At 45.5% G+C, this 18,019-nt stretch overlaps 2 protein-coding genes across 8 annotated transcripts in view; one reads left to right on the top strand and one right to left on the bottom strand.

Moving 5' to 3' along the window:
• Nucleotides 1-360: 360 nt before the first annotated feature.
• Nucleotides 361-8,468, bottom strand: VPS18 (VPS18, CORVET/HOPS core subunit). 2 transcript variants are annotated; one of them, XM_011354931.2, is made up of 5 exons: nt 8,045-8,468; nt 6,843-6,984; nt 4,432-4,523; nt 2,399-4,269; nt 361-1,671 (listed from the first exon to the last, which is right to left on the bottom strand). In XM_011354931.2, exons 1-5 carry the CDS (start codon nt 8,133-8,135, stop codon nt 946-948), a joined length of 2,922 nt encoding a protein of 973 aa, XP_011353233.1. In that variant the 5' UTR covers nt 8,136-8,468; the 3' UTR covers nt 361-945. The 2 variants fall into 2 exon arrangements, with proteins under 2 accessions (XP_011353233.1, XP_011353234.1); XM_011354932.2 differs by lacking the exon at nt 8,045-8,468 and having other exon boundaries at nt 6,822-6,961.
• Nucleotides 8,469-8,620: 152 nt separating this feature from the next.
• Nucleotides 8,621-18,019, top strand: part of RHOV (ras homolog family member V) — a 17,108-nt gene continuing 7,709 nt past the window's right edge. For 3 of the 6 annotated variants that reach the window (XM_011354930.2, XM_023527764.1, XM_023527763.1), the window contains exon 1: nt 8,621-8,767. The gene's annotated coding sequence lies outside the window, so the exon portion shown is untranslated. Of the gene's footprint in view, nt 12,613-18,019 lie in introns of all 6 variants that reach the window. The other 3 variants (XM_023527762.1, XM_023527761.1, XM_023527760.1) reach the window with 3 other exon arrangements.

The following is an 18,019-nucleotide window of genomic DNA, read 5'->3' as shown; positions in this document are numbered from 1 at the left end:
TGAGGAAATACTAATGGAAAAAATGACTTGAGAAATCAGTGCCTCCACCTGCCTGAGTGTGAAGGATTATGTGGGGAGCAGCACCACCTGCTGGCCAAAGGGAAGAACAGTCCCTGCTCCAAGACAGGATGGTTGGTGATAATTTCCAACTGAAACCTTCGAGTCAGAGAGGATAGAGTAGGGCGACAAGGAAGGGAGCAGAAAATGGCAAAATCATCCTGTCACACATTCAGGTGAAGGAGCAAGGGCCAAGGTTTGAAAGCATGCAGGGCCCTGGCAATCCCCACCCCCTCCTGGAGATCATTCACACACCACTCAGCCTAGCATCAACACAAAGCCATCAACTCCTAGAGCCCCCACTGCAGTGTGAACAGTTTAATGCTCTGCACCCCATCAGTTCTCACTGTTCTATGAAGCCCTCTGCCCAGGGCACCCGTCATAAGGAGCCCTAGACAGTGTACCCAAGAGCACACCCACCTTCAGCACCACCCCAAATGCCTAGGATTTGGAAGGGCTGTCTTTTCACTTCTGGAACCTGGGAGAGAAGAGGCACAGAATGAAAAGGAAGAATGGAACTCTCACTCTAGAAGGTGAATTGGATATGTACAGAGAATGAAAAGGAAAATTGAGCTGTTAAATGCACAGAAGAGAGGAATTCGGTCAGAATTGTGACCTCTCCAGGCTAAGGCCCTCTACTGGGAGGCAGGCTGATGGCCAGGCATAATAGCAGCTCTAAGACAACTCTGAAGAACAACATGGGCTGCCAGCAGGTGCACTCAGAGTTGAGACCTCGTGGGTGACAGCTACACAGCTATAATTCTACTCCTCTCAACACAGTCATAGCCCTGCAGTCTCCGGGTGACTGAGCACACACTAGTGTGGCCTTCCCAAGAGGAAGCAAGTAGCTACTCCCAACTGCCTGCCCACCCATTGGGGTGACACCTCCTATAGCCAACTGAGGTGCTCTTCTTCATAGCGCTGGGGGTCGATGAATGGCCGGTCAATTGAGCGGATCATCAGCTCCCCACAGTACACGCACTCAGCAGCCACCAGTTCGTCTAGGTCAGCTTTGAGCTGTTCCCGGCTGGGCCCCGCAGCGGCAGCCCCGCCCTCAGCCTCCTTTGCTCGGGCAGAGCCCTTGGTAGGGGGTGGAGCAGCCCCCAGCTTTCGCTGCAGCTCCTCCAACCGGGCCTGTTTATAGGCTGGCAGGCCAGGCCGCACGGCCTGCAGCAGGCAGTCAGCATGGAACATGTGGCCACAGAGGAAGAGGTAAAAGGGACGGTTGAGCAGGGGGAAGTCACAGGTGGCACATTTGTCCTGGGGCTCCACAGTACCATAGCGGCCCCGCAGCTCCTGCAGGTCTCGCCGGATACGCTGGGCACTGGCTGTGGCCTCTTCCATTTCCCGCTGTAGCTCCTGGATGTGGTGGTTGTAGGCCTTCAGTGAGCTGCAGATAGCCTCCTTAAAGTGGTCAATGGTAACGAAGTCAGGAAAGAAGGGCAGCACATCCTCAATCTTGAGCAGGGGGCAGCTGGCCAGGCAGGCCATGGCTGTCTGCACATCTTCTTCCTCCTGCACTACGTGCCGTGCGATCTTCAGCCATAGCTTCTTGCGCAATTCCTCATCTTCCTCAGGTAAGTCAGCACACTGCTTGGCCAGGTCCACATCCACCTGTGGAGAGATCGTGAGTGTTAAGGTCAAGACTCCTCCCTGACTCAGGACAGAGATCCTGGGAGAGACAGATGCCCAGGGAGACCCTGGGCCTGAGGAAAGGCCTCAAGGCAGGATTCCCAGCATTCCTGGCAGCATGCAAGGCAGGATTTCTGGGGCCTGGGATAGTTATCTGTGTCAGTAATGGGCTGTCCCTGTCACAGCTATGTAAAAGCAACTTACGATTGCGGGGCTTCAAAATTAGTGAATTTAAAAATCACGTGGGGAACATAATCAAAATACAGATTTTTGGGTCCTGTCCTCAGGCATTCTGATTCAGTAAGTCCTTAAGGTGATAATTCATGATTTGAGAAATGCCACTCAGCATCTTCCCCTTCTGCAACTGTGACAGTATGTATGTAGAACTTACCTAAGCACCAGGCACTATCCTGGGTGCTTTTCATATACAGTACTTTAATCAACCCTAAGAGGGAAGTACAATATTACCCCCATTTTGCAGCTGAATAATCTGGGGGCACAGAGAGATTCAGAAACTAGCAAGTGGCAGAATCAGAATTCAAATCGTGACTTCAGAGTATGTGTTTTTAACCTCTAGACTATAGCACCTCTCTGCAAGGAAAGCCAGCACCCCTTAGCCACAGCCACACACTCCTCCCAACCCTTCAGCTTCTGAAGCTATTGCTCTCCAGGCCCCTTTCCTAGATGGGGTCAAGACTCATTGGCTCACCTGCAGGGCCAGGTCTACAGCCTCCTCATACAGCTCCAGGACCTTGTAGACATGGACACAAGCACGGTGGTGGCCATGCTCAGCGCAGAGCCGCAGTGCATACTTCAGGTCATAATGCACTCGGTGCGGGCTGGCCCCGGCCTGCTCAAGGTAGGCCAGTAGTGAGGCTGGCTGGCCTCGGGCATAAAGTGACAGCAGGTAATTGTGAATGGCCTGTTCAGTCTCGCCCAGCACATTCACGCAGAACTCCATGTAGCGGATGGCCTGGCTCACCTGCTGGGCCTCGCCACCCTGGCTATAGTTCACCAGGGCAGGGATAAGCTGCCGAGCGTCCAGCCGGCTGCCCAGCTCAATCCAGGCGTCCACCAGCTGGCGGGGGATGTGACGGATGAGGATGGGTGAAAACTTATAGAAGAGCTGGGGGTCCCGGTGGCGGGCAAGCACGGCCAAGGCCTCTTCGTAGGCCTCATGCTGGCAGTGGTATGCCACCACCCGCTCATAGTCCTGCATGATCACAGCAAAGTACACCATGTGTTCTGTGTCCCCATGACTGGCAAGTAGCTCATGGATGGAGGCCCGGCTGGCAAAGAGCCACTCCTTATGTCGGGGGCTGCTGAGGAAGGTACGGAAACGCTCCCGTGTTTCCCGGTAGAGGTTCAGGGCCTCTGGGTCACCCTGCAGAGCCCCGAGTCGGCTCAGGTAGAGCTCCGTCAGCCAGGTGGTCAGCAGCGTGGCCTGGGTACGCTCAGCTGGCTTCAAACTGGCCAGTTTCCGCTGCAGGAACTCAGCCAGAGCTTCCTCCTGTCGGGCCTCCAAGAACTTGAGGGCAATCTCCTCAAAGTAGCTCTGGGTCAGGGCATAGCAGCGGGCGCTCTCCAGGTAACGACGCTGGCGAAAGCAGAAATCCGCCTCTCGGACCAGGACTGTGTCTAGGCAGTCGGGCCGCTCTCGACAATACTCTTTGGCCAGGTCGAAGCGGTTCATGTCTAGATAGGTGCGCCAGACATCCCGGGCCTCCCGTTGCACATGGTAGCGGAAGACAGCCCGCTCGGTGTAGGCCCACAGGTGGCCCGTGGAGGAGTCCTTCACCATGTGTTTCAGTGGCCCAAACTTCTCCAGGAAGTGATCCCGCAGCACCACCTGCCCAGTCAGAGTGCACACCGCCTCCACTCGGTCCGCCAGCAGCAGCAAGAAGTGGAACTGGGTCAGGACAATGGCCAGGGGTGGGCTGGCCCCAGGACCTACCCCTTCTGGGTACTCCCAGACATGCTCTTCACTCAGCAGGGAGTCAGGACGCCCGTTATCCAATGCTCCATATAACACCCCATCACCCATCATCCAGGCGAAGGCCCGTGGTGCAGAGCGCAATTTGGGGGTATAGAAGGCCAATTCACTGTAGCCCAGACTGCTGGGGAACTCACGGAATGGGGGTGGGTGGTCAGTGTAGACAGCAAAGAGCCCTAAGAAGCCCTGGGCCTCAGCTCCCTCTGCTGCTCGTCCTATGAACTGGAAGAGGCGCTGCCGAGTAGTGGCAATAACAAAGATGCGCCCATCAGGGCCCCTCTCAGCCTCCAGGGAACAAACAGGTGCTGGACCTCCTTCTTCATTTAGCACATACAATGGACGGAAGTAGAGATCCGGGGCAGGGCCAAAAAGCCCCCCCTCACTGGCTGAGAGCTCTGCTTCTAAGATCTGGCCTTGGGCAGTGCCAACCAGGATGGGGCCTGTGCTGCTCTCAGTGCCCAGTGCCTTGTTCCAGCCTACACTCTCCACCAGCTGCCCCTTCCAGCGTGCCAATGGCCGTACTTTCTGTCCATTACGGTTCACGTAGAGGACCTCGGTGCTGCTCAGAGCAATCAGTAGGTGAGAACCTGGAGTGGGGGAGAGCATGGCACCCTAAAGGATGCTGCCATTCCCACCCTCAGCCTCCTCCTTGCCCCTACCACCCTCAGATTCCACCTACCCAGGCAATGACTTAACCTCAGCCCTACCCCGCCCCCCACCCCCCACCCCAGACCTCCAGCATCACTTACCAGTATGGTCCAGGAACATCTTGTGAACTTTGGTATCATCCTTGCGTCCCAGCTCCACTTGGTTGGGTTCATTTGCCTTGCCCAAGTCGATGCTGTCAGGACAAGAATCACAACATCACTCCAGAGAAGAGCAAATCTTTTTTTTTTTTTTTTCAAATCACAGAACTCTTTATAATTTGATGAAAGCCACAGCCTTTCTTCCCTGAAATCTATGTATACACATAAAACTCCAGTATAATCCCAAGAGAACTCTGAAACACATACAGGGTCCTACTTAAGAACTCTCAGCTCTGAGAATTCTTCCACCTCATTTGGAGAAATCTGTAAACATAAAAGTCTTTTCCCTCTGCTCAACAGATTTCTAGAGCATCTGGAAAGATGGGCAGGGGTATCGCAGATTGCTGGGGTAAAGAAATGAACAACAAATAGTTGCTAATAGTTACTGAGCACTTCCTATGTATCAAGCACCATGCCAAGAGCTCAATCTAGTATGATATCAATTAATCTTCACAATAACTTTGAGGGATGCTCCTGTTTAAACTATATTTCCTTTATTAAATTATTTTCAAATTATTATGCTCATTCTACCTAAAGAAATCAATGCAAAGATGTATAAAGAAAAAGTTAATGATTTTCTTCTCAAACCCCTGTCAATCCCAATGGAAAACTGATGTTAAAATCTTTCTCCATGTTCATAACATAAATAGTGTTGTTTTGTCACTTTTTACAACGCCTTCACATTGTGTACGTGTGTGTATATTAATTTATAAGTTGCTTTTCTCGGGTTTTTAATATCAATGTCGAGTAGTTTGCTAATCCAGGTCTACATAATTCTTAATATTTCATGAATATTCCACTGGGTCAACAGAATCAGCTCTCATTATTTTAATAACTGAATAAGATTCCCTTTTATGGCTGAATGATAATTTAAACATTTTCCCATTGATGGGCATTCAGCTAGGGTCTAGTATTTCCTACTACAAATAATGCTGCAATCAATATCCTTGTATAGATACCCTTGCAAAAATGGACTTTTCTTTCTATGGTTATGTATTCTCCAAAATAGGATTGCTGGATCAAAGTTATATATATATTTTTTGTTTTGTTTTGTTTTCTTATTTATTTTCAATTATAGTTGACATTCAATATTATTTTATATTAGTTTCAGGTGTGGTTAAACAGCATCGTGGTTAAACATTTATGTAATTTACAAAGTAATCTCCCCAATTACTCTAGTACCCACCTGGCACTATATATAGTTATTAAAATATTATTGACTATATTCCCTATGCTGTACTTTATATTCCCTTGACTATTTTGTAACTACCAATTTGTAATTCTCATCCCTTCACCTTTTTCAGTTATATATATTTTAAATTTTAATAGACATTGCCAGATTTTTTCCAAAAGGTGGCAATTTATACTCTCACAAGCAATGTATGAGAGTCCATTTCCACGTATCTTCACCAGCATCACATATTATTGTTTTTAATTTTTGCCAATCTGATAGGTTTTTAAAAAATGGCATCTGTTATTTTAATTTGCATTTCTCAGAGGTTAAAAATATTTTCAGATGTTCAGTGGAAATTTAGAGTTCCTCTTCTGTGAACTGCTTGTTCACATTCTTTGCCTTCTCTTTTCTAAATTGTCTTATTAATTTGTAAAGACTTTTTAAGAAAGTAGGATATGTTGTTAGTCATGTGGAAAAACATTCTCTCATCTCGTCTTAATGTGATTTATATGCTTTTTTGTTTTTATTTTGTCACAACAATTACTATGTAGTCCAATACATCTATCTTTTTCCTTGTGACATCTGAATTTTCTAACTAAAGTAAAAAGGTCTTCCTTCAGCCCAAGAACATAGAAATTTATTAAATATTCTTTTAATATTCACATTGTTTATGTTTTATATTTAAATAATTATTCCTCCTAGAATTCATTTTTGTGATAGAGGCTTAGCTGTTTTATTCCAAATGGTTATCTCGAATAGATACACAGTTTTGCTAACACCTTTGTCATACATTATTTCTATTTATTTACGTTTTTACTTCCAGTTTTATTAAGATATATTATTTCCATTTAGAGTAGATTTACTTCCGGACTCTAGACAATTCCACTCATCCATGTGACTAACATGTGGGCTGGTACTATCTTTAACAGACGAAGGGACACATTTAGAGAGACTAGATGACTTGCTCCAAAGCTGATAAGTGGGAGAGCTGGGATCTAAATCCAGGTCTATCTGATTCTTAACTACTACGTTACATTGGTTCTTCGGGAAGGACATTTCTTAAAAATTCCAAATCCACTGTTTCACCTGCCCAGAGGGGTAGAAAAGTGTAAGTCAGTTAATAGTTTTAAAATACCACCATTCCACTCTCTACTCCTACATTTTTTGGATCCTCATTTACCGGAGCAGTGTATCTTTGCCCAGGCTCATGCAGAGCTGATTGCAGGAGACAACAAGACTTGTGATACGCTCGGAAGGGGTAAAGTCAATGCGCTGCTTCGTGAAGATGGGCACTTCCTTCTCTAGCTGGGCATTCACATACCCTACAGGTGAGGAGCAAAGAAAAGGTTAGCTATGGAAGAGACAGAGGAAGGGCAAGGAGAGGGAACAAAAAAGTGCTCTCCACTTTCTCAACATATTCCTACCCCAGGACCTTGGTTAACAAACAGTTTACTATCAGTATGTCAAGTAGTTTGTTAATCACCTCTACATTAGGGGTCCTGGGCTCTTCCCACACTTCTGAAAGCAGTAAGGGGTTGATTCTTTGGGCCCTTGGAATGCTGTTATGCCATGATGTACCTGCTCCCAGTGGTAATGGGGAAAAGGGTTGAGCGTTTCTCTTATCAACCTTTGGCTCAGTAATCCCAGCTCAACTAAAGCCATCTAGTTCCACTCTCTCCCCTCCTCCCTACCCATGCAGTAATGCTCTATGTGTCTGCAAAAGAATGAGGGCAGAGGGAGTCTTGGAAAACCATTTCAATCAGTAGGTTAACAAACTGAAGCTGCTTTCTCTCTAGCCTTTACTCGCATTCCCTTACCATTGCTCAAAACGCCCCAGGACTTCAGACCCCTCTGCCAACTCTGTACTACTTTCTACAAAAATTTCCCCTCAATGCCAGGCTGCACCCAGCTCTAGCAAAGGCCTGAAATACTTTATTTTCCTTGTTCAGTGACAAAGTTCCCTTTAGGACTATCCCTCCTTCCCCTACAACTTTCCTCTTTCTCCAGTTTCTTTGCCCACTCTCTTCCTTTCACTTCCAGAAGGAGCCTGGTGGGAAAAGCACAGAATCAGGTGAAGCCTGAAGCCTATTCTCAGTTCTCCCAACTGTGGCCCTGCAGGCAAGTCACTTCCTTATCTGGGTCTCAGTTCCCTCTTAGAAAGACCCTAGTGGCAAGGCCTAGATAACGCCGCTGCTCTTGCGGCTCTTTCAAACTTCGACCATCCACCAGCTGGGGGCCAGGAGAGCCTGACGAGAATCAGGGGCCTACAACCAAACTGCACGTCCATGAAGTGAACCAGACCTATTGAAGCCACCCTCCCCACTCCACCCGCGCAGGTGCCAGGAAAGCCGAGGGGGATAGCGGTGCTCTCCCTTCCCTTACCCGAGTGGGGAATGCCCACACTGGGGCAGCCGGGCTGCAAGACGGCCGAACGGGACAAGGAGTCCTCATATTCATCCAGGATGGACGCCATGGTGCCCAGCCTCTGGACTCTCCGTCGCGGGCCTAAAGATTACAACAGGGCTCCCCTCAGGGATCCCTGTCGCCCCGGATTGGAACCTGCGACTCTCCAGCCTCTACTGGGATCTGACAGATCCTGGTAGTCCGCCGCTGACTCCTCTTTAAAATCCTGAAGCTTTTCTCGCTCACGTCTAATAGAGCGAGAAGACTGGGGACCCCCCCCCCTTAAATCTGGCTAAGTCCTGCACTCCACTGCCACCCGCAAGAGATTTCCCACTGCCTATAGCGGAGCCCAGGAGCTCCAACCTCGCCCCTGCAGCTCAGCTGACTCTCATCCCCTGGACGCGCGCCTATAACGTAACTTCCGGCCTCTCAGAACTTCGCGTACGCTGGTTTAGAAATTCGCAGGGCTGGCCAATAGGAGGCGCGGTGAGGGGGCGGGGCCAAGGCCAGGGCGGGGGCGGGGCGGGACTGAGACTCAGTTCTCGCTTGAGGGCGTGAGCCAGCACCGCAGAGGCGTTTCTGCTTGAGGTGGAACCCTGCACGCGTCTGAATTGGAGACCAGCGGGGTGATGGACTGGCCTCGCTGAACACAAGCCTTTCTCTCCAGGACCCTACTGCAGTTCCGGAAATTGACACTAGGAGGTAATCCCGCTTTTTTAGCCCCCTTCCAGGACCTGCCCAGCGCCTCACAGCCTCTGAGATATCCAGAATCTTTCATGCCCAGGCTTCCTTCCCTCAGACAGACCTTTATGAATACCTCGCTGCCCTAGGTTCCCAAGAGTACCTCCCAGTCCTCAGTCTAATGGCTGTCTTGATCCTATCTTCTATGGCACAGGCAAGCAGTCCTGGCCTTTCTTCTCTCACATTCAGGGGCCCACCAGCTTCCAGATATTGGCAAAGCTGGGTGACCCAGAGAGTGGGAAGCCATGTGCTTGCCTAACTTACCTCTAACTTGCTTCATAGTGGCTCCTCAGTGTTGGGGGAGATAGAGGGAGCGGCAGAGAAGACCAAGCACAGCTAAGGGATGCCAGGCCACTTCCACTGGCTCATCCAACAAAATGATGTTGAGCACTTACTCTGTGCCTAGCCTTGGGCTAGCTGCTGGAGTCACAGAAGTTAGTATAGTACCATCCTTGACGATCATAATCCAACAGTGGCGATAGGCCAGTAACAGTAAATATATAATTAATGCCAGAAAAGTCATTGATAAATTTGTTCAGAAGTCACCCATTCCACAAGTGAGTGCACTGTGTGTGCCAAGCACTGTTCCAGGCTCTAGGCCCCCTTCGTGGGGCGTACCCGAGGACGTGGCCATAGCGCTGCGAGAGCATGGAGGAGCGGGGAACAAATACCTGCAAAACCTGGCAGGATCAAGGGACAAATTACGTCGGAGGTGGGTGTGGAGTTCTAAGGGGCAGAACTGTGAGGGTTCGGGTGCGACTGCGGTTGGGCTTCCCTCTTAGACGAGGTCTTTCCTTTCTGGGGCCCATAGATTCTACTTTGCTAAAGCGGAAGGCTCTTGGCCAGGATCACCGCGGTCCTGGCTTAAACGGGCAGTCCCAGCGTAATGACTAATAGCGACCCCTTTACTCTCAAAAGCTTTTAGGTTTGCACAGTACATTGTGTGGTCACCCTATTCTTGCCATAGTTCTAGGCAAGGCGCAAAAGATGACTCCCACCGAGGGCTCTCTGGGTCTGGAGTGGCCCAGACAAGGAGGTGAGGGGAGGGGCGGCGACAGGTTACTGGGTCCAAGATAACTTCCGGTCGCGCCGGGAACTCGCTTCTCCCGCGGGAAACCTGCGGCCGCGAGCAGTTCTCCCCACCAGGGGCGCTGCCGGGTTGGCTTGGACGAGCCGGGAATGTGCCAGAGCTGGGCTGTAGGCAGAGGTTTCTGCCCTGGGAAAAGTGATCCCAGTCAGAGAGCTTTCCTGCTCCGCGCAGAAGGCTCCACTCCAGATCACCTGCCGTCTGCATTAGGGAAACACAAATAGGTGCAACCAAAGGTCAAATAATCATAAAGGATACATCTACCGAGTACTAACAATGTGCCAAGCACCAAACTAAATTCCTAATGTTCACTGTTATTTCATTTTATGCGCACACTAATGCTATAAAGTTGTCATTGCTCTTTTCCCCGTGTTACAAAAGCAGAAACTGAAGTTAAGATGGTGGAGCAATTTGTCCAAGGTCATGTGGCTAGAAAGTGGTGAACCAAGAGGCAGTATTCAAATCCAAACACACTGTCCATTCCCTCAATGCAAGCTAAGGAAGAGGGATCCAGCTGATTCCTCAGGTCTGGATTGTGCAGAGTGTACCTCCTGCATGGAGCTGGTCAGCATGGGGGTGGTCCTCTCAGGGACACAGTCCTTCCAGCTACCACCTCGCTTTCCCCAAAGCCTACCTCTTGGGCTCCACTGCTTTCTGGGATATATGGAGTGGAGCTTTAAGCGGGCCTTGCTTGCTACAGACTCAGTACATACTCCCTGTTGAGATGATTACAGCAGTATTCCTCCACATACTCATTCTCCAACCCTTGGGCTGGACTTTGGAATAAGAGCCAGAGACCAGCCTTCTTATCCCTCCCCAGTTACTCACTAGCTGTGACACTATGCACATATGATGCTCTTAGCCTCAGTTTCCTTATCTACAGAAATAAATATAATGATACTTACCTAGAAGATCTATGTCGAAGAGTTAATGAGGTAATCTAGGAGAAAGCTCACTGCTATAGCATAATGTCTAACACAGAACATAGAATATGTGATCAATAAACTCTAAATGTTGCTTTAATCTGATAGTGACTCTCAAGTCCACCTCCTCCCTGCTTCATAACTTCCCCCTCAGAACTGCTATGGCTTTTCTTGTCCTGGCCACTTACTGGCACCTAATTATGAAGTGTGAGCATTCTGATTTGATATAACAGAAACTGATTGTGGGGAATAACCTGAACATTGCTGAGCACAGGAATACAGAGGTGCCTTAAGGAACTCAAAGGTGCAGATACAGATCCACCAGCTTCTACCCCTCAGAATCTCATGTGGTAGTTGCCATGAGACAGGTAAGGGCTGACTGATGGGCTAGGGAGAGAGAGGACTGATGTATAAAAGCAGGTGAATTTGAGCTAGGCCTTGAAGTGCATTATGATTTCCAAGGGTGGAAAAGGAAAGGCATTAGGCAGGCCTCAAGAAAACCAAGAGCAAAGGCCTGCAAACAGTGTGATGTTTGAGGACAAAAAGCTAGAACACTAGGGAGTAGGGCAGTGGAGGAAATGCGACCAGCTGTGGCCAGATTGTGAAAGGCTTTGAATGGGCTCTTGGAAAGCTTTGGTTGGGGATGAGATCATCTGATGTGGGTTCTAGAAAGATGGGCGGTGGCTTGGGTGGAGTTCACAGCAGAAAAGATGAGACCTGAGGCAGAAGCAAAAGAGAAGTGAGGGCCCAACATGAAGAAAGCAAGAGGAGACTGGGAAGATTCAGGGGAGACATTTCTAAGGAAGGGCCCACTGAACTTAGTGTCGAGTTAGATGTGGGGGGAGGGTGGCAGAAGAGTGCAAGGTGACTCTTGGGAGACCTGGCAGATGGTAAAGTGACATCATTGTCCAGGCGGAGGAAGAGCTGCTGGCGAAGGTCACGTAATTGAGCTCACTCCACCAGTGGACATGAGGCCCCTGCAGGGCATTAAGTAGAAGAGACCCAGCACCTGTGAAACAGTCAGTAACTAATAAATATTTATTAAACAATTGCATGAATGAGCTTCCTCATGCTTCAGTTTCTACATTTGTAAATGAGAAGAACCTACCTTATAGCATTATATTATAGGATATTATGCAAATCAAGCATTGTACATATACCTAGAAAATGCTCAATATAACTTAATTATTAGTAGTAATTGTTAACTGATTGAAGACGTAGACCAAAAAGAATAATTTAATTGACATAAGTGAGTAATTCATTTTTAAAAAATAGACTCTTTTAGAATGGCTTTAGATTTACAGAAAAAGTGAGAAGGTAGTAGAGCATTTCCATATACCTCACAACCAGTTCTCCTTATTATGAACATCTTACATTAGTATGGTATATTTGTTGTAATTAGTGAACCAATATTGATACATTATTATTTACTGTAATAAAGTCCATACTTTATTCAAATTTCCTTAGTTTTTACCTAAGGTCCTCTTTCTGTTCTAGAATCCCATCCAAGATATCACCTTCTATTTAGTTATCATGTTTCCTTAAGCCCCTCTTGACTATGACAGTTTTTGAGACTTTAGTTGTTTTTGATGACCTTGACAATTTTGAGGAATGCTGGCCAGGTGATTTGTAGGATGCTCTCTATTGGAATTTGTCTGATATCTTTTTTTTTTTCATGCTTAGTTGAGATTATGGGTTTGGGGAAGGTGAAGTACCATTATCATCACATCATATCAAAGGTACATACCATCAACATGACATCAACCCTTGATGTTGACCTTGATCACCTGCCTGAGGTAGTGTTTGTCAGCTTTCTCCACCATAAAGTTACTCTTTCCCCCCTTTCCATACTGTGCTCTTTGGAAGGAAGTCAGTACACACAACCCACATTTAAGGAATGGGGGTTTATACTTCCTTGAGGGTAAAGTATAAATCATTTGGAATTCTTATGCATGGGAGAATTAGGAATTTGTTTTTAAATTTAATTTTTGTTTTAATCTTTGTAATATGTATACATTTTTAACTGGAGCTACAATGAGTAGTCCTTTGCCTCGTCCTCAGTTAAACTCCACTGGGTCTGTTCTCATCTCTCAGTGCTGATCTATTGGATATTCCTAGAATGTACCCTGCCCCTCCAGACACTTGGGTATTTAGTAGTGGGAGTTTGCCTCCTCTGGACTGACTTCCCTGATACTTTTACCCCTGCCAGGATCAGGCCCCTCCTAGGTCCTCCCTGAGCCCCCTGTGCTGATCACCCCACATTATGATCACCCTGCATTATAATTGCCTAGTGACTTTTCTCTCTCTCTTTCTCTCCTCTCTCCTTTCCTCCTCTTCCTCTTCTCTCATCCTCCCTCTTCTTCTTCCTCTCTTTCCCCTCTCCTCCTCCCTGGGCTGACTGTGCATAAGCTGGCTGAGGGCAAGGACAGGTGGCTAGTACACCCTCTCCTGGGACAGGGTGTGGCACATTCTTGGCCCCTGTTAAAATACAGCAAAGGAAAGAAGGCCCTCAGCTCACTCAGAACACCTCTTCACAACTCTTTACAGGAGATCGTAAATCTCTTCTGTTTCCTTTTTGGTTCCCTTCTAGAAGTTTCCAAACCTACATAATCACCCTAAGTCTCAAAAAGCCTCCCCTCCCTTTTACTGTCATCTCTTCTCTCACTGAGTAAATGTCAAAGCCCCAGCCAAGGCATGTGTGGACCCAGCCTGCCCTCTTTCTTCCCCACCACATACTAGGGTTGTGGGCCCAGCAGCCCCAGAAAAGCTACTGGGCATAGGGGAGGAGGACACTTGTCTAGGCGAGAAGTAAAAGTGTCCTCAGGTCAGTAGTCCTCAAAACTAGGGTTCACTCTTCCTTAGGTATTGTGAAGGCTCTCCCAGGGGGCACAGGGCACCAAATAGTTTTAAGGAAATCAGTGTCCAGAGTCTCAGCTTCCCTTGGGTCTTTTCTAAAAGTGACCAGTAGGAAAAGGTATCTGGGAACAAGGGCAGATTCCCTTCCACCTTCCTGCTTCTACTCTTCAAAAGCAAAGTACACTTACTGACCAGAGTGTTGAAACTAACACCCCCCACTCCATGGTACATTGTTTCTGGGTGTAAAAATCTGCAGGGAGACCACTGGAATTAAAGTTATTGTTTCCACAAAGAGAATAAAGACCAGGTAACAAGTCCTTTGCACATCAAATGGTTTCTAGTTCTTTAATTTGAATATAGTTTGAGAACCTAATCAGATTTTAGCTGACTGAAAAAAAAAATCACTAACATTTTTAGCATATAATTTGGAAGGGAGTCAAATGTTCCAGTAACATTGCTATCCAAACCTCTTTTCATTCCCATCTAGTGACTTATGTAAGCAAGGTTTTTTCCACATTTACAGCAACACAAAACAAAAATTATATAGGGAGAGAATTGATGCTCAACTTTGTTTTAGTCAAGTATTGTATCCACAAATATACGAACTAATTGAAAATAAAAACAAAAAAGAAAAAGCTCTGTTTCTCATCAAGAAATGTATTACCAATATAATTTTTCTTTCTATGTGTAATTATTTTATCAAAATGTATAATATATTTATGTTTTGATTAGTTAAATAATAATTATAATGATAATTCAAAAGAAAACAATGGTAAGACTTAGAGAATTTTGCCCTCCCATCCCTCCCCAACCCCCAGCCTGGTATAGATCATGCCACCAGTGGCATCCCTGACTGTGAGGAGATGGTAGCCTATGACAGTTAAGTGACACTGATTCTCCCCACCCCACCTGACCCCTGAGAAAGAGGGACATCCCCTGACATATGATGGGGTGGAGAAGTGGGTAATGAATTCAGTTCCACCTGAGAGGGTGAGTGGAAGATAAACTTAGAGCCTTACAATAAGAAATGTGACATTATAATGTTAAAAAATGTATATGCTAATTATAAATAATTAGGATAAGGTAGCAATAAAAACTTTCAAGCATAACATACATTACAGTAAGATTGGAAACATTGGGAAAAAATGAATAACAAAATTTCCAACTACTAAAGAAGAGTTTGTCAACATATTTTTTTAATGGATAATGGAGAATATCAGATGATATTGGGTGCGTTCAGGGTGATATGGCCATAGGATAATGGAGAATATCAGATTGCTTTGGTATTTAGATTTCAATGCATAGTTTAAAAGAGTGAGGTAATCATTTTATTTAAGCATCAATATTCAATGTATGCTAGAAATGACATTCTTTGCAACTATTTGGACCTAAAATGAAAAGTTTTAGTATTTAGTATAGTTTTATAAAGTTCTTTTAGTGAGTATGGCATCTGGTAGGGTCCAGGCTTTGTACTAGCACCACCTCTGCCGGGAGCCCTTCCCAGGCCAGCCTTTGCTTTTCCCACCACCACCCTCCCTGCAGTTTCTACAGGCCCCTCTTCTTTCCAGAATATGGAATCACACTCAGCCAGGTGATGCTGTTAGACAAGTCACCAAGCCCCCTAACCATCTCTAACATTCTATGGTTCTCTGAAAGCCAAACCCTTGTCACAGTCTATTTAGAGGCACTTGGAGACAATGCCCAGAAAATAATGATTTCCAAGTCACTGCCTCAGAGCTAGTCACTATGCTTCTTACCTGTCCCTTAGTCTAGGATACATTTTAAAAGATGCCTAAGCCAGGGAACCTTCTCTAATTAATGTGAAACCTAATAAAATCTAACAACCAGCCCTCATCCTGCCTCTAACCTTTTTAGATCATGAGACCTGACACATCGTAAGGACTTGGGAAGTGCCTGTTGAGTGAATGCATGACTTAACATGTTAATGTGCATTTACATGGGTACACTATGTCACACTGCATGTCTGAAATAAACTTGCCTATAAACTCACCCACAATGGCTTCTTGCAGAAACTGTTTTCAAACTTTTAAAAATGATGAGGTTTTTTGTATTTAAAAGCAATAGCAACAACAATAATAAAATCCAAAATGTTTTAAAAAACCACCAATACCAAATGTTGTGAGGTTATGGAGCTACTGGAACTCATTGCTAATGGAAATATAAAATGGTGCAACCATTAACAGCCATTTAATATGCACTTACTTTATGACCCAGCAATTCCATACCTGGATATTTACCCAAGAGAAAGAAAACACATTGTCCACACAAAGATTTGTATGGGAATGTTTATAGCAAATTTTTTCATAATAGCCCCAAACTGGAAACAAGTCAAATGTTTATCACAAGAGAATAAACAAATAGTGGTATATCCATACAATGGAATACTCTTTGGTGATAAAAAAAGAAAAAAATCTCTCTAACACAAAATGTGAATGAATCTTAAAGACATGCTGGGTGTAAGAAGCATGACACAAAAAGAGTACATAGAGCATAATTCTCTTTATTTGAAATTCTAAAACAGGAAAAAATTATACTCTAGTGACAGAAAGCTGATCAGTGTTTGCCTGGGACCTGACATGGGGTGGAGGATTGACTGGAAAAGTGCAAGAAGGAACTTTTTAGGGGAGATGGAAATGCTTTTTATCTTGATTGTGGTGGTGATGACTACATAGGTGGACATCCTGGTCGATATTCATTGAACTATACACTTAAAGTGAGTGCTTCCTATACATAAATGATATCTCAATAAAGTTGATTACAACATAAAATTTTAAAAAGATCTCTGAGCTAATGTGAGAATGATAATTAGTGTTTATAAGGCAAAAGATAATAAAACAATAGATAATCTGCTTTGTAGCCCATAATTCTTGAGGGGAGGACTGAAAAGAGGATAATGTTGGAGTGACAGACCTAGGCTCCACAATCCTGGCTAAACCAGGAGGCCTCAGGCAAGTCAATTAACCTCTATGGAGACTCAGTTTCCTCATCTGTAAAATAAAGATAATAACAATAACAATATATTAAAATGATGACTTGAATAAATTTCTTTTTGTGTTCCTTGTCTGGGTCACAAAAGACAAAATTCTGCAAATTTGTATTGTTCATTTTTAGGCAGGGCCTTGACTTCATTTGAAAAAATGATAGTTCACTCTTGCAGAGTACTCTCTAGTGCTGGCACTATTCTAATCACAACATTCTATCAAGTAGGTACTATTTTAATCTTATTTTACAGACAAGGTAACTGAGGCCCAGAGAAGACAACAGCTCATAAGGGACACAACCTGGATACCAATCCAGGTGCTTTGTCCCACAGCCCATGCTCTGGACCATCAAGCTAACTTGTCTCTTGTTGACAAAGTTGTAATTTGAAATAAAGGAGGGGAAAGAAATTGGACTTAGAAATACTAGCTCTACATAAACTTAAATGTGAACAAAAACCAGTACCTTTCATATCAGTACTTTCACAAAAAAAACAGTAAGTGCTGATTTCATATTGTTTTGGAAAATCCCACTGTTTCTAGTTTCAAGTGGTCTTTCTGAAGAGCCGGCTTGAACTACTAACAAGCAAAAAGAGATTTAGTTAGGGTGACCAACCCTCCTGATCTTAGCACTAACAGTTTTGTGTCCCAGGGCATCCTTAGTCCTGGTCACTCTAGGCTGAGCTGTTCCCCAGTGAAATAACCTCAAAGGAAAAGAAGTTGTGGTGTCACCTGGATCTGTCTCCTGCCTCTCTTTTCAGTTCATTCTCACCCCTCCTTTCCTCTGCCAGGCTGAGCTACTTTTAGTTCCCAAATGGACCAGACTCTATTTCCCATCTGAGCCCGATTCCTGCTATTTTTTTCAGGTTGTTCCCAAGTCCTCTTGGCTTGGTTCACAGTCATTCCAAATTCAGCCAGACTGATGAAGTTCAGCAGGTACATACAAGTATGGCCACATCAGTTGTTAAACTATCTGCTTCTCTGAGTGTACCTTTCCCTGTCATTCCTCCCCAGCATCCAGCCACTAAAGGGTTAATGTCAAGCATACCAAAGGTCTTCTAAAAAGCTACATCAGTCCTTTGAGCCACTCTTCTCTTGCTCAGGCCCACTTCCACATCTGGAAGTGTACTTTCCCTTCTAATAAAGCTTTTATGCTTAAAAAAAAAATAAAACAAAATAAAAATAAAAAGCTACATCAGCACAGGACTGGCATCTTTCTGAGGCCGTACCAGTTGCTAAGTAATTTAAATATTATCTCTGATTACAACTACATAAAATGTGAATTCATATAAGCAATATAAGCCAAGAAGAGAATTTGGAGTGATATTGTTAATTGAATGCTTATTTA

Source organism: Pteropus vampyrus, unplaced genomic scaffold (assembly GCF_000151845.1).
Source record: "Pteropus vampyrus isolate Shadow unplaced genomic scaffold, Pvam_2.0 Scaffold19, whole genome shotgun sequence".
Taxonomy (NCBI): domain Eukaryota; kingdom Metazoa; phylum Chordata; class Mammalia; order Chiroptera; family Pteropodidae; genus Pteropus; species Pteropus vampyrus.
The sequence above is the reverse complement of the archived record's forward strand: the minus strand, read 5'-3'. Positions and strand labels throughout refer to the sequence as shown.

Coding starts and splice junctions, on each gene's coding strand:
- VPS18 (XM_011354931.2), bottom strand. CDS start 8,135: ATGGCGTCCATCCTGGATGAATATGAGGACTCCTTGTCCCGTTCGGCC. Junction 6,985..8,044: donor TGTGGGCATTCCCCACTCGG/GTAAGGGAAGGG, acceptor CCTCACCTGTAG/GGTATGTGAATGCCCAGCTA. Junction 1,672..2,398: donor CTGTAGACCTGGCCCTGCAG/GTGAGCCAATGA, acceptor ATCTCTCCACAG/GTGGATGTGGACCTGGCCAA.